We start from the raw sequence: 15,004 nt of genomic DNA on the forward strand, positions 1-15,004 counted from the left end.
GAGGTGAACATCACTACAAGTCTGGACACGTTGAGAGCTGTACATACACGAAAGGGGAGTTAGTCGGTTCTGTAAGAGCAGCGGGACCGGCTTTACAAGGTTTCGGTGAGTAATATGAGTGCAATGTGTAACATTAATGTCAGCTAGGCTAGCTAACATTAGCTAACAAGGTACACTAACGTGTTTTGTTTCAGGAACTAGTTTTCTCCTTAAGAACTTCGTGGTCTCTGTGTATGCTGAGTGGATAACATTAGTGTTCACAAGAACAAGGTAAACTCCCGTGTTTTGTTTTAGTTGCTCTTCAGATTGAAGCGGACAGTTTTATATCGACTATACTGTATGTGTGATCTCCTTTTACATCTCGTTGTGTCATTTGAGTTTATTTGCTGTGTGTAGATTCAAGGGTTTTGGTTATCTTGTCAATTTGTTTGGTTATCTAGGCACAGCTGTGTGTGACTCCCTCTGGTACACTGGTATGTGTTTTCCTAATGTAGAGAGCATTGATTAATTAATTAACTACACACTGAGTCTAGATCCTGACCAAGTCCTTTTTTATTGTTGATCAAATGTTTTTCAAAAATATATTCATACACATTTAGAAAAATACAATGTACAATCACAACCAGTACAACACAAATTACAAAAAATACAGAAAAAACAAACAATAACAACAATCAGACAAGAGGACAAAACTATGGAAAAATAACCCCTCCCACCCCCAGATCCGGACCATCCTTGTATTATTGCTCATTCAATCTATTATAGCATGCTAACAAACATGGTACTTACTTTATTTGTACAGATCTGCATGGGAGACGATGGCGCGATGCAGAGCGCTGTCTGTGATTGTGCACGGGGGATGTACAAATGCAGCCACGCTGCAGCATTGGCAATAATGTGCCATGTGGCAGATCAGCTCCACAGATGTTGAGTGCCAGTGGAGGAAGCCTGGCACTTCCAAAGTAGTCCAGCCGGTGTCTCAACTTTACCAACAGTGAGAGGAGACATACAACCCACTGGCCAGAGACATCGCCACTCAGGATGTAGACTGGTTCAGGTCTGCACTGAGGGGCGCACAGTGTGGCATGGCATGGCTTTTGTCACCTGAGCCAGAGCCGCGGCCTCAACATCAGGCCATTGTCACCGTGCCGGAGCTGGTGAAGGGGCATGGGGGTCGGGGGTCTCGGGTCAGTCTAAGCCCTCTCTCCGCGGATGCGGCGGGCCAGCTGGATGTCCTTGGGCATGATGGTGACCCTCTTTGCTTGGTTCATCTTACTGGGGGCAGCTACATGGATGTCGGTGCAGTCCACAGTCATTGTGCAGTTGAAGGCAGAATGGATGAAGGCAGAATGAATGTATTATTGACTCCGAATGAAGCACAACTTCATGTCATACAATACATTGACTTTATTTGTAATTGTGTAAAAAAATAAAGCATTGATTAGCAAGCAGGACCTGCAGGAACAGAGCACGGTGATGGATGGAGCTGGGAAGAGAGAAGAATAAAGAAAACAGAACAACTTTATTATCGGACATTAAAAATTCAATTTCAAAACAAGTTGCCGCTCCTACAGTTTTTTTGTGTGTAAAGATGATTTCACTTGACCTATGCAAAATATCACACTCAATACATGTGTGTCTCTGGGGGGTGCATTGTGCCTTTGATGTATATAAATAATATACCATAACCAAATACTATTACGTACAGTGGAAATCACATTGCCAGGGCAGGTCAGTGTGCATGTTCCTCAGGGTCTCAGCAGTTACAGGTGAGGGAAAGGAAATAAAAGAGAAAAAGGTCAGTAACAACACTTTAAAGTAACAACACTTTGAATAATTATCTCTTCTAATAATTTTCTCTCAGTAATCACTCAACTACTGTCTTTCCAACAAACAGATTGACTCACCCTTACTGTCATCACAATGAAACACGTCCAGAAGAATGTCATGCAAAGCTATCAGTACTTGAGATTATATTGGCCCCAAAAAGAACCTTGAAAAGGACGTGTGTGTGTGTGTGTGTGTGTGTGTGTGTGTTGGTCAGGGAGTGTATTGTGTGTGTCAGGGTGTCTGGGAAAGTGTATGTGTGTGTGTGTTGATATCTTGGTCAGGGAGTGTAGTGTGTGTGTGTGTCAGGGTGTCTGGGAAAGTGTATGTAAGAAGGTTTATATATATAGGATTACTTTAAAACAGTCCCAAATAATACATGTTCACTTCAATACAGTTCAAGATAATACCTGTTTACTTTAATACAGTTTAGAACAATATCTGTTTGCTTTAGTTTACTTCATGTAATAAAATAATAAGGCTACCATTATTAAAGTAATGTAATGCTAACTAACGTGCTCGCTACTCGTCGCTACTAGCTAGGTAGCTAACTTGACTGTGTTCCATGCACAACATGTGCATTACCTGATATGTCTGATCCGGCGACTCCTGGTCCTTTCATCAGACGGGAATCGATAGAACGAGCAAGTGGTATGATCACTTATGTGATTACAACCTGGTACAAAGCACACAGGCATCTTGTAAAAGTGAATTTAGTTTTAGCAATCTCTTATTTATTGGAGGGAATAAATCAGTTATGAGATCTTCTTCTTCTTCGCTTTAATTACGAGTCACAACCACTTGGAGCATTATCGCCTGTGACATCACTTACGCGAGCCAGAATGGGATTTGGGATTTGTAGTCTTTGTAGTCGCGTATTTTGCATAGTCTTATATTTCAACAGTTTTACGACGAAATGTGACTTTTTTGACATGGAACTTATTGTTTAAGATTGACAAACATCATGTGTAGTTCGTGGCACAATTCAAACGGGATCAAAAGATACGTTTTCTCTCTCCATTGAATTCAATGTAAATTGTTCGCTTCCGGGGTCCCATGAAAGTGAGTGAAGAAACAATAGAGGCGAAGTCACGCCCCCCGCGTGACTTCGCCTCTCTATTGTTTCTTCACTCACTTTCACACTATAATAAATAACTGCCTTTGCTTTGACTCACACAACCTCAGTCACTCAATCACCTCGTCCACTGTGTGTGTGTCTCTCTGTGACAAACATCATGGCACAGTCTAAATTGTATTCTCAAAAATACAGAAAGGAGTGGGAATCAAACCCTGAGTATAAAGGATGGTTGAAGCCATTTATTGGAGATGACACACGGGCATACTGCCTTTATTGTAAGGGGGATTTGTATGCCAAACTGTCTGACATCAAGAAGCATGTTAAAACCCAAAAACATACTCAAAAGGCAAAGACATTTCTGATCTACTGTCGTCTGGATTTATGCAAATTAGGCGATGATGTCATTTAGCGACTTCTGGCGACTTTCCGGACAGCTAATAGCTACTTTCCTTACTATGGAGTTGGCAACACTGCAAGCCTCGATACATGCTTCAAAAAAAGCTTCGGGGATTACTCGACACACGCTCCGAAGCCTCGGCGCAATACGTAACATCACTAGTCACATGTTCTTGAATAAAAAAAGATCGCTCAGTTATCGACTTATTGAGTCCAGATAACAGAACGTTTTCTCGACTCATCTGGTCTTAACAGAGGCGGAAGCTCCCCTAAACACTTGCTGAGTTGAACTGAGCGTGAGCAGCAGCCTGACACAAACCGAGCTAACTAACCGCTCCAAGCAGCCTGACACACACCGAGCTAACTAACCGCTCCAAATAGCCTGACACACACCGAGCTAATTAACCGCTCCAAGCAGCCTGACACACACCGAGCTAACTAACCGCTCCTAGCAGCCTAACACAAACCGAGCTAACTAACCGCTCCAAGCAGCCTGACACACACCGAGCTAACTAACCGCTCCTAGCAGCCTCTACACAGCGGGCAGTCCGAAAACCGGAAATGTCCGCCGGGGCTGTGCTCACCGTCCGCCTGGTCAGGTCCTTCGAGCACAGGAACTTCAGACCAGTGGTGTTCCACTCTGTCAACCTGGAGAACACGGTACTGGACTTCATGCAGCTCGTGAGAGACGGTGAGGACCACTGTTTCAGCTTCAATTTAAATCCTCTCTTTTTGTCTCCAATCATACTGTATCCTCTGTTGTTTTCAGGTCATGATAACCCTCTTTTCTTTCAGACATAGCAACAAGGCCGGGGCTCCCTCCACCTTTTAGGAAATACGCTTATGGTGTGTATGCCTGACAATAGTAGTAGTTTTATTATTATTTGTGTGTGTGTGTGTGTGTGTGTGTGTGTGTGTGTGTGTGTGTGTGTGTGTGTGTGTGTGTGTGTGTGTGTGTGTGTGTGTGTGTGTGTGTGTGTGTGTGTGTGTGTGTGTGTGTGTGTGTCTAGAGTTTTAATAATGCAAGGTCCTTGTTATGCATCATCTTTTTTTTTTTCACCTGTTCCACATCTGATTTTATTCTCGTATTTTCTTTTAGACACGATGAAGATTATCCACCAAGCACATGGAGCAAAGGTATCTAGGAGATAGTGTAACGTTGAAAAAACACGTGTGAAAAAACATGTGTGTCTGAAGATAAAAAAGTCCTAAACAGGGACGTGCACAGCCATTTTGGCGTGAGCTCAAGTGAAAAAAAGGGCACTTCCCATAATCATTTATAAAAAAAGGTTTTAAAACAAAATATTAAATATAGTTGCACATCTCTGACTTACTGACCAGTTTATTTTAATACACTTCACAACAGAATTCTACAAAATAATCAGTTAACACAGAGACAATGGTCTTCTTAAGTATTCACTACGCACAATAGCAGACAACAAACTAGTACAATTCATAGTTATTAAATGAGCAGCCAACAATCAACATTATGAAAAATATAAAAAAAATATATATCAAAAATATCGTTTTTTCATGTACTTTGGTCTATTTTGCTTCTATGTTTTCTCTCACTCTAATGCAGGGGTTTTCAAAGTGTGGGAAGGTGAGCCTTTCCGCAGAGAACATAAGAACAGCCGCCCCCCTCCCAATTATTATTATTATTATTATTGTTGTTGTTGCTATAATGCAGGGGTATTATTATCCAGTGGAATACCCTTACCTACTGGCTTAGTTAAATCAAAGTGGTTACTTTTTTTTGGCTGGGCAGTGTAGTTTTACACACCGTCTTATTTGACTTTCTCAGGACTTAAAACAGTTTTTTGGGGGCAGACCCCCACAAAGAAAAATATATATATTTACACACGCAAGGTCATCATCTTAACAGTTTGTTATGCTCATCGAGTCATCCGTGAGCAGAGCATCAAGTTGGCATGCCTATTACCAGTGGTGTAGTGGAGATTTTTTTACTGGGGGGACGCTATTTTAAATTAGGTCATCCCAAACAAGTGCGCACGCGCGCAGTGCACTCACAAAACGGGCAGACAGGTCCACAGAAACTACCGGTATGCTTAGTCCTACTTTACTTACTGTACTGCAAAAAGCAGACGGCGCTGTGCTCAACAGACACACACAGACTCAAAACCATGGACACACTGGCACATACGTTACATAAACAATGTATAGGCCTAAATTGCATAAACTATAGTATTGCAACTAAGCAGACAGCGCTGCTTTTCTCTCTCTATCTCCACTTTCAAAATCTATTTAAAACTCATAACAAACAAAATTCCCAAAGTTGTCCTGAAATGAACTTATTAAATAAACAAAACGAAAAATATATATAGCCTACTAATGCAAACATTGAATCTGGACTGGAAATTATTCTGATTAGGCCTAGCCTACATTGCAAATAAGCAGACAGCGCTGCTTTTTTCACACACACACACCTTGCGTTTTGAAGACTGATACATCAGATATGGATGAACAAACTTTGCAGCCCAGTTTCCCAGCTTTGCAGTCTATCCACGGGTATGCCTCTTGTTTCCTCCGCCACATCTCCTCCGTCCATACCTCTGGGAAAGGTGAGCTTGAGCTAGCCAGGGGAACGTTGCTAGCGCAGCTAACGTGCACGTTAGCTAGCATTATCCACGTCTTTAGGCGGCTCTTGTGATGATGTACTGTAGTACTAGTAGCAGCTTCACTTGTAGCTTCGGTGCTGCTAGACTCTTTCTTCTTGTGAATTATATTCTTTTTAGAAAAGAAGTCAAGTAAAAAATGTTTGCCTACCATTATAGAGCTTTTTCGTTAGCGTTCTTGAGGGAAAGAGCTGCCGCAAAATCGGCGGGCGGTAAGCTGGCCGTGGGTGTGTCACTGACACACCCCCAGCTCGCCGCGGGGTCACGAGCCTGATGACTAATCATAATTCTTTAAGGAAATCGTTTTTATTTTTTATTATAATTACTGTGAAATGTATTATGTTTTTGTCATTATTACAACAAATACACACTTGCAACTGATAAGACTGGCAATGATTTTATATTTATTAGACTATTACAAAAAAGATCATGCTCCAAATAAGTGGGGGTACGGCGTATCCCCCGCGTCCAACGCCCACTACACCACTGCCTATTACGGCCCGTCCACACACAGGCATGAAAAAAATCTTTCAAAGCTTCGCCCATTCACTTGAGTGGGGTGACGTAGAATATTTTGAATCTTCGCTGAACTGCATTGTGGGGAGCGGAGCATGGCTTTGCAAGCATCGTGAGCATCAAAAGTTGAGCAATGTTCAACTTGGTGGCAGAGACAGTGGGTGAAACTGGTAGGTTTTCGCCTGTTTGGGGAGTTTATATCCAGTTTACTTCGTTTTAACATTGCTACCGCTTTGTATGTCGGGGGCGGGAGATTCATGTCATTGGTTGTTGGTCGCGTTGCTCGCAAAAAATCGCCAAGCTTCGGACACGCCCAGCATCAAGATTTCTTTCATGCCTGTGTGTAGACGGGCCGTTACAGCTGAATGCGGCGATTACCATCTTGTTCAGCCAAACGCCTCACAAACTTATTAAGATCCAAAACTTTAGTGCGTTTTGATTCAATGCTGAGTACAGCCACACTTGACAGTCTCTTCTCTGTCATTGTAGACCGCAAATATCTCATTCCTTCTGTGTACTTGGGGTCCGAATGCACCGTCCCGTTCAAATGAAATCGCCGCCATTTCCTCACTCGTGCCAGGGCCGGGGTTACAAGGCTCTCGTATTGTGCTGCATTCACTTGCACTCGGACATTAGAGACTTTCTCTCATAAATGTCCGATGAGCCACAACTTTGATTTCAAAACAAAGCTGAGGTTTTCTGCCAGACGCTGTCTCCTCTTTCACTTTAGGTAACTTCACTAAAAATCGATCCATGTTGCCGCTCGCATAAAGTTAGCTGAAGTTAACTAGCTAGACTTCACTGTTTCTCGTTATTTTTTTTCTCACCCTGCGCCTCACCTGAAGCTCTCTGGCGCCCCCCCAGGGGAGGCGCGCCTCACACTTTGAAAACCGCTGCTCTAATGGAAAGAGAACTTCCAAAAAACACATATAAATGGTGTTCGTTTTACTACCATATCTGAATTCATCTATAAATGTAAAGCTAATCTGCATATTTAAACATAACATTTCAGGGGGAAATACTGACTTGACGTAAGTAACTATCTGGGGAAGTTGTGATGTGATACGTTTTTTGTTTGTTTTTGCTTTATCCATTTCACCTGCAATGCCTTGCTAAATGCCTGCAAATTAGCGCATTTTAATTAGGCCTAGTTAAAGCCTAATTTGCAATGTGGGGACATTATTAGATACACATTTTACTGTATTCACCTTAAGTACAGTACATTAGCCTGTATGCCCATGATAAATTGCCTTAGCTAAAACGTGAGCTAACTTACCCGTTAGCTCGTATACCCTTGTTAACTATATTTGTTTTGGTCTTATGGCTAATTAGCTGTAAACTCGAGGCACTGGCAGCTTAGTCATTTGTTCATCACCACTCACCTTCAAACAAGCCAAGAAAAGCCGGCATAACATGGGACTGTAAAGTGTGAGGTGCTGCTACCTGTCTGTCTGAAGGGACTGCCGAGGTCCGCTGTGCGTGAGACGTGGAGGGAGGGAGTTAGGGTAGAGAGAGCATCGAAACTTCACAGTCTAATCTCCGACCTGATATTTTTATTTTGTATTAAATCAATATATTTTTGGAAAGGGAAACTGTGCGCAAACAGCAATATATTCATTTATTTAAAAAAAAAAAAGATGGGGAGAATAAAAAGGGCACTTTCTCTGGAGGAAGAATAATAGTCCACCAGCAAGTCCTCAAAAAAGGCTTTAGTTTTCGAGATACCCCTACCAGAGGTAGAACAAATGACAAAAATGATTTTTCTTATCTTTAGGGTCTCCTATTAATTAAATTGATTGTTCTCAAATGTTATTTTGGGGGAAAAAATGTTTTTTGGGTGTTCTTTAGAACTACCCCAATCCCTGAAAAAGAGCCAAATTAGACTAGGCCGAATATGGGAAAGGTGACCAAAAAGCCCATAACTTGAGAATGACCTCTCTTTTCCTCTTCAGATTTGCTGAGGTATGAACCAGGTGGCTGTCCTATATCACCAAATAGTCAAACAATTATTTAACTAAAAGAATACTGAATTATAGTCCTGTAAACTTAGCTTTAGTTTAGACGGAAAGTGTAGTTTTTAGTGATAGGAACATAGGACTCAATCACTTTTCTCACATTTATCAGAAAAACAGTAATCCCTAAAAAATATACCATTACTGAATTGTCTAGGGTGCTATTGAACACTAACCAGTAGTTGTATGGAAATATCTGGTACAGTTCTATTGCAAATTAGATTTCTTTAGACATAGGCCTACCTCTTCTCTGATACAGTCAAACTCCGAATGGGGGATAAGTGGCATAATAGCCTATAAGTTAAGAATGCTCACTCCGATGGTCATTATATTTGGAGAGGGAAATACCAGGTGGCTGAACTTCATCACCAAATAGTCAGAATATGAGTAACCCAATACAATAAAGTGTATTAGTTCTAAATTGCAAGCCTCAAAAACATAGGTGTAAATAGTACAGATTTTATTGAAACTGAAACCTTAATTCAAAGTACAGTATACAATTCATCAAATAATTCTGTGAGGGGTCAAGTATCTATATACTTGACCTCTCACAGAATTATTTGATGAATACTAGAATATAATATTAAATGTCGGGTTCCTCAGAAACGTTGGGGGACACATGTTGACATTCTGCGCAGCAGGTGCAGAGCTCCGTACAGGGAAGGCCGACAGAGAGGCACTGGCACTTTCCACTCTCTCCACACTTTGCATCTTTGCAATACAAGTGAGTAATGTCTCTCACTTCTGTAGGTGCTGGGGGTTTTGTAAATAGCACTGGTTGAATGGCCCCATCTCTGACAATCCACCCCCTGCCAACAGGACTCCATAACAAGGGTTTGGGTTTGGGCACCATATCGCTGTCTGAAACATTGCTCTTCACATGTTGTTGAAATGCATCCTCTGTTGGCGGCAGATTTTCCGAGGCTGCATCTGTTGTTGATGCAGTTATGAACCTCAGTTCATCCAAGTTTGTGCACATCAGTCCAATTTCCTTTTTCCATATAGCAGAAGCGCAAATTCTCTTGCGACTGGCAAAGACTCTTCCAAGCTGGCAGAGAGTCCAAAATGGGCCAGACCTTTGAGGTCGCTGAGATGGGTTTTGAGTTTGGTGAATGCTGTTGTCTTTCCTATTCTGTACAAAATACTTGTTGTGCCACAGCCAGTGAGTGCACGACATGCTGGTAGACATCATTGTAGTTGCCGCCCAGCTTCAGGACCATCTCCAACTAAATGGCCTCTTTGAGAAATTCCAGTCTGCTGTCCGTTCAGCCCACAGCACTGAAACAGCTCTGGTCAGGGTTACAAACGACCTGCTGATGGCGGCTGACACTGGTTCCCCATCTCTCCTCACCCTCCTGGATCTGACTGCAGAATTCAACAATGTCGGCCATAACATCCTCCTTCAGCGCCTCAAATACACCATCGGACTCTCTGACTCCGCCCTGAGCTGGTTCCAGTCCTACCTTTCTGGAAGAACAGAGTACGTCTCCTTGGTAGGTGCGAGGTCCCAGACACACCCTGTCACCTGTGGTGTCCCTCAAGGTTCGGTCCTCAGGCCCACTCTGTTCACCCCGTATACTCTGCCCCTTGGCCGTGTGATCAGCCAGCATGGAATATCATTCCATGCTGGCTGATGACACGCAGCTATATATAAAGACAGACCCTATCCCACATGCATCCTCACTGTCACCATCATCATGACCATTCCAATCAACATCCTTTAACACCTGCATTGAGGAGATAAAGGCCTGGATGCGAGAAAACTTCCTGCAGCTAAATAGCTCCAAAACAGAGGCTATTTTAGTTGGCACACCAAACCAGGTCCAGTCATCCCACATCACCTTTTCTGGCCAAAACATACCCCTCTCCGCATCAGTTACCAACCTGGGTGTAAGATTTGACCCACATCTGACCTTTGACACCCACATCAAACACCTGTTTAAATCCTCCTACTACCACCTCAGGAACATTGCAAACTGTCAGATGCTGAACATCTGGTCCATGCCTTCGTTTCCTCAAGGCTTGACTATTGTAACGCTCTCCTCATCGGGACTCCTAGCCGGAGCCTTCAGAGGCTCCAATACGTACAGAACAGTGCTGCTAGGATCCTGATGAGGGTGAGAAAGTACAACCACATCACACCCGTCCTTCATTCCCTCCACTGGCTTCCTGTCTCATTCAGGATTGAATACAATATCTCACTGCTCGCCCATCAGTGCGTCCACAGGAACGCTCCTTCATACCTGAAGGAACTTCTCACATCTCAAACCTCCACACGCAACCTCCGTTACACAAAAACAAATATGCTTCGTCCGCACAGTGGGGGATCGGGCTTTCTGTGCAGCTGCTCCTCACCTGTGGAATTCCATCCCAGACCACCTCCTCCCCTTCGTCAAATCCTGAGTGTAGTCTCTGTGGGGCAGCAGTGACAATGTAGTTGGTCACAAACATGCACAGTGCAGTCTTGTTTCCACTACTCCTCAAGTACTTCCTGTAGTTTGGGACATTTGTTTTGCTTTAGGATTTTGCAGGTCTCCCTTGAAAAAGAGATCTATGATCTCAATGGGACCAATCTGGTTAAATAAAGGTTTGAAATGAAAATGAAAAATTTAGGTTATAACACTTGTGTTATTCTTCAGAGCTGGGTCCTCATTACAGATCTGCACTTTTTTAAATGCACCTGCATTGACACACCGTGTGTTTGGCACATATTTTTTTAATATATATATATATATATATATATATATATATAGAAAACAAGAAATTACATGTGTGGTCATGGTATTTGACAGGTATGACGGCCCACAGTCCATCAAAGATCTGGAGAGGCAAAGGAGATGTGCAAGTGATGGAAGGCCTGCACATGTTATCACTGGCAAAACAAATGTCCCAAACTACAGGAAGTACTTGAGGAGTAGTGGAAACAAGACTGCACTGTGCATGTTTGTGAGCAACTACATTGTCACTGCTGCCCCACAGAGACTACACTCAGGATTTGACGAAGGGGAGGAGGTGAAGAGCATCTGCACAGCAGGAGTAAGCAGTTTGACATCACTGATGTGATCAGGAGGAGACAGACACAAGGATGGTGCTCCATGCCATACATCTTGCAGTCATATTCCCCCATCATTGTGAGGTCTGATGACACAGATGTGGAAGTATTGCAAATACATGTTTAGTTCATCTCTAGTGTACATGCATGCATAGAATAGGAAAGACAATCGGCATCAGCAGGTCGTTTGTGACCCTGACCAGAGCTGTTTCAGTGCTGTGGGCTGAACGGACAGCAGACTGGAATTTCTCAAAGAGGCAGTTTAGTTGGAGATGGTCCTGAAGCTGGGCGGCAACTACAATGATGTCTACCAGCGTGTCGTGCACTCACTGGCTGTGGCACAACAAGTATTTTGTACAGAATAGGAAAGACAACAGCATTCACCAAACTCAAGACCCATCTCAGCGACCTCAAAGGTCTGGCCCATGTTGGACTCTCTGCCAGCTTGGAAGAGTCTTTGCCAGTCGCAAGAGAATTTGCAAAAAAAGATGCTTGTATTAATTCCACCCTCAAGCACTTTGGAGGGTATAGTTGTAGGACTAGTACCAATAAATGGAGCAAGTTTCATGTATGTGACACGTTTATTGTCAGAGATAGCAAGGGGTGCATATCGTGGCAACCAGGCTGTTCATAAAAAGGACCCCTTCTGCTATATGGAAAAAGGAAATTGGACTGATGTGCACAAACTTGGATGAACTGAGGTTCATAACTGCATCAACAACAGATGCAGCCTCGGAAAATCTGCTGCCAACAGAGGATGCATTTCAACAACATGTGAAGAGCAATGTTTCAGACAGCGATATGGTGCCCAAACCCAAACCCTTGTTATGGAGTCCTGTTGGCAGGGGGTGGATTGTCAGAGATGGGGCCATTCAACCAGTGCTATTTACAAAACCCCAGCACCTACAGAAGTGAGAGACATTACTCACTTGTATTGCAAAGATGCAAAGTGTGGAGAGAGTGGAAAGTGCCAGTGCCTCTCTGTCGGCCTTCCCTGTACGGAGCTCTTCACCTGCTGCGCAGAATGTCAACATGTGTCCCCTAAATTTTCTGAGGAACCCGACATTTAATATTATATTCTAGTATATATATATACTTGACCTCTCACAGAATGATTTGATGAATTGTATACTGTACTTTGAATTAAGGTTTCAATAAAACCTGTACTATTTACACCTATGTTTTAGAGCAGTGCTTCTCAAAGTGTGGTCCGCGGACCACTGGTGGTCCGTGAGCGCCCCCTAGTGGTCCGTGAGTATATTGGTAACATTTCACATTTGAAATAAATGTAAGTTTTCCGCACTCTCGCGGGAATATCTCCGCAATGGAGCGAGCTTAAGTTTCACTTTCGATTGCATGATATAGCCCAGATAAACACCTTCATCACACATGTTGCCACTTGTTTGTACCATTTTCAGGCGATCTGTAAAAAACGATGTGTTTTTGGATATTTGTAGCGTTAGGTGGTCCGAGAGTGTTTTTTTATTAGTTAAGTGGTCCTTGTTATGAAAAAGTTTGAGAAACACTGTTTTTGAGGCTTGCAATTTAGAACTAATACACTTTATTGTATTGGGTTACTCATATTCTGACTATTTGGTGACATAGTTCAGCCACCTGGTATTTCCCTCTCCAAATATAATGACCATTAGAGTGAGCATTCTTAATTTATAGGCTATTATGCCACTTATCCCCCCTTCGGAGTTTGACTAGGTAGGCCTATGTCTAAAGAAATCAAATTTGCAATAGAACTGTACCAGATATTTCCATACAACTACTGGTTAGTGTGCAATAGCACCCTAGACAATTCAGTAATGGTATATTTTTTAGGGATTTCTGTTTTTCTGATAAATGTGAGAAAAGTGATTGAGTCCTATGTTCCTATCACCAAAAGTACAATTTCCGTCTAAACTAAAGCTAAGTTTACAGGACTATAATTCAGTATTCTTTTAGTTAAATACTTGTCTGACTGGTTGGTGATGTAGGACAGCCACCTGGTTCATACCTCAGAAACTCTGAAGAGGAATAGAGAGGTCATTCTCAAGTTATGTCCCCTTTCCCATATTCCCTGGTCTAATCTGGCTCTTTTCAGGGATTGGGGTAGTTCTAAAGAACACCCAAAAAACCTTTTTTTCCCCCCAAAATAACATTTGACAACAATCAATTTAATTAATAGGAGACCCTAAAGATAAGAAAAATCATTGTTGTCATTTGTTCTACCTCGGGTAGGGGGATCTCAAAATCTGAGGGCCCTTCCTGCTAGACTAAGCCCACTTTGATGTCTATGTGTGCATGTGCCTGGTCCTGAATGTCAGCAGCCACAATTTTAAAGTGGTTAATGTAATGCAACGATTGTTTTAATGATATACGAAACATTAAAAAGGTCCCAGTTGACAGATACCACTTCTGATCAGTCAAATCAGAGGTTGCCTACTGTAATGAAAAATGTCCTTAAACAAATTCAGCTGAGACATAGTTTTATGGTGTGGAGCAACAGTCTATGCTAGCTGTTTATGGATAAAATTGTGTACGAACAGCTGCGCTATTTTCTGAGCAGAAATCCAAAACCAACATCAGCGGACAGCCGTGGTCCCCTCCCAGTAATGTTAATGACAAACACAAGCAGTTTCACACTGTTCCTGCAGCTGAAATTAGGCAGGAGTTAAATAAAGATATTAAATGTAAGTAGTATTGATTTAATGTTGAAAGTTTGTCACTTCATGCTCTTAAGAGGCATTTTGTTTAATGTTTTTGTTTAATTTTACAACCTAGGAGAGGTTTGCCTACGTTTTTCATGAAAAATTATGTCTGAGTTTTTTTGGGATAATTTCAAGCGCTCCTCCACTCTGTTTTGAGATCAAAGCACTCTAGACTTAACGAGCTGCTCCATCCACCCTGATGTTAAAACCTGAAGAAAGCCTCTTTACCAAGCGCCAAACTAAGTTCAATATCTCAAAGTGTAAAAGATATCAAAAATGTGAAATGCTGAAAGTATGTGGAAGGCAGAGGTCGCGTTAACAGAATATTTTCCGTCTATGACGGATTTTTTTTAACAATGACGGACAAATCTGAAAGCAGTCCGTCATTTTGACAGATTAGAACAAACTCGGAACAGCGCCAAAGTTTCCCCGCAGCGAGGCTCCGATGTTATGCATGCCCTCCAAAAAGGAAATCATACAGTTTCCAAACCTAACTGTGCCGTACAAATCATTGAAATGTCTGAGTTTTGGCTTTACGCTGTGCGCGCTCCCGCGAGGTGCAGCAGCCATGCATAACACGGCGCATGTGAACTGCCCCCCCCGCGTTGACAGTCCACGAGCATGCTTCCCCCCCCCCTCGTCAGAGTTGTGTAAAGGCCGACGGGTAATTCTGGATTTTGACAGAAGTTTTATGATCCTGTCCGTCAAAATGACGGGCAGTGAAAAAGTCTAGCAGACCTCTGGTGGAAGGAGACGCATGGCGTAAGGTCTAGTTAAAAGAGGATTTGAAG

General features: G+C 42.6%; 1 protein-coding gene across 1 annotated transcript in view; it reads left to right on the forward strand.

The window, feature by feature from the left end:
* The first annotated feature begins 3,404 nt into the window (after window positions 1–3,404).
* Window positions 3,405–15,004, forward strand: part of c13h2orf76 (chromosome 13 C2orf76 homolog) — a 21,840-nt gene continuing 10,240 nt past the window's right edge. The window contains exons 1-3 of the mRNA XM_034097597.2: window positions 3,405–3,992; window positions 4,097–4,147; window positions 4,401–4,438. Coding sequence (XP_033953488.1) covers window positions 3,863–3,992; window positions 4,097–4,147; window positions 4,401–4,438 — 219 coding nt within the window. The 5' untranslated portion in view covers window positions 3,405–3,862. The remainder of the gene's footprint in view (window positions 3,993–4,096; window positions 4,148–4,400; window positions 4,439–15,004) is intronic.

Source organism: Pseudochaenichthys georgianus, chromosome 13, assembly GCF_902827115.2.
Source record: "Pseudochaenichthys georgianus chromosome 13, fPseGeo1.2, whole genome shotgun sequence".
Classification (NCBI taxonomy): domain Eukaryota; kingdom Metazoa; phylum Chordata; class Actinopteri; order Perciformes; family Channichthyidae; genus Pseudochaenichthys; species Pseudochaenichthys georgianus.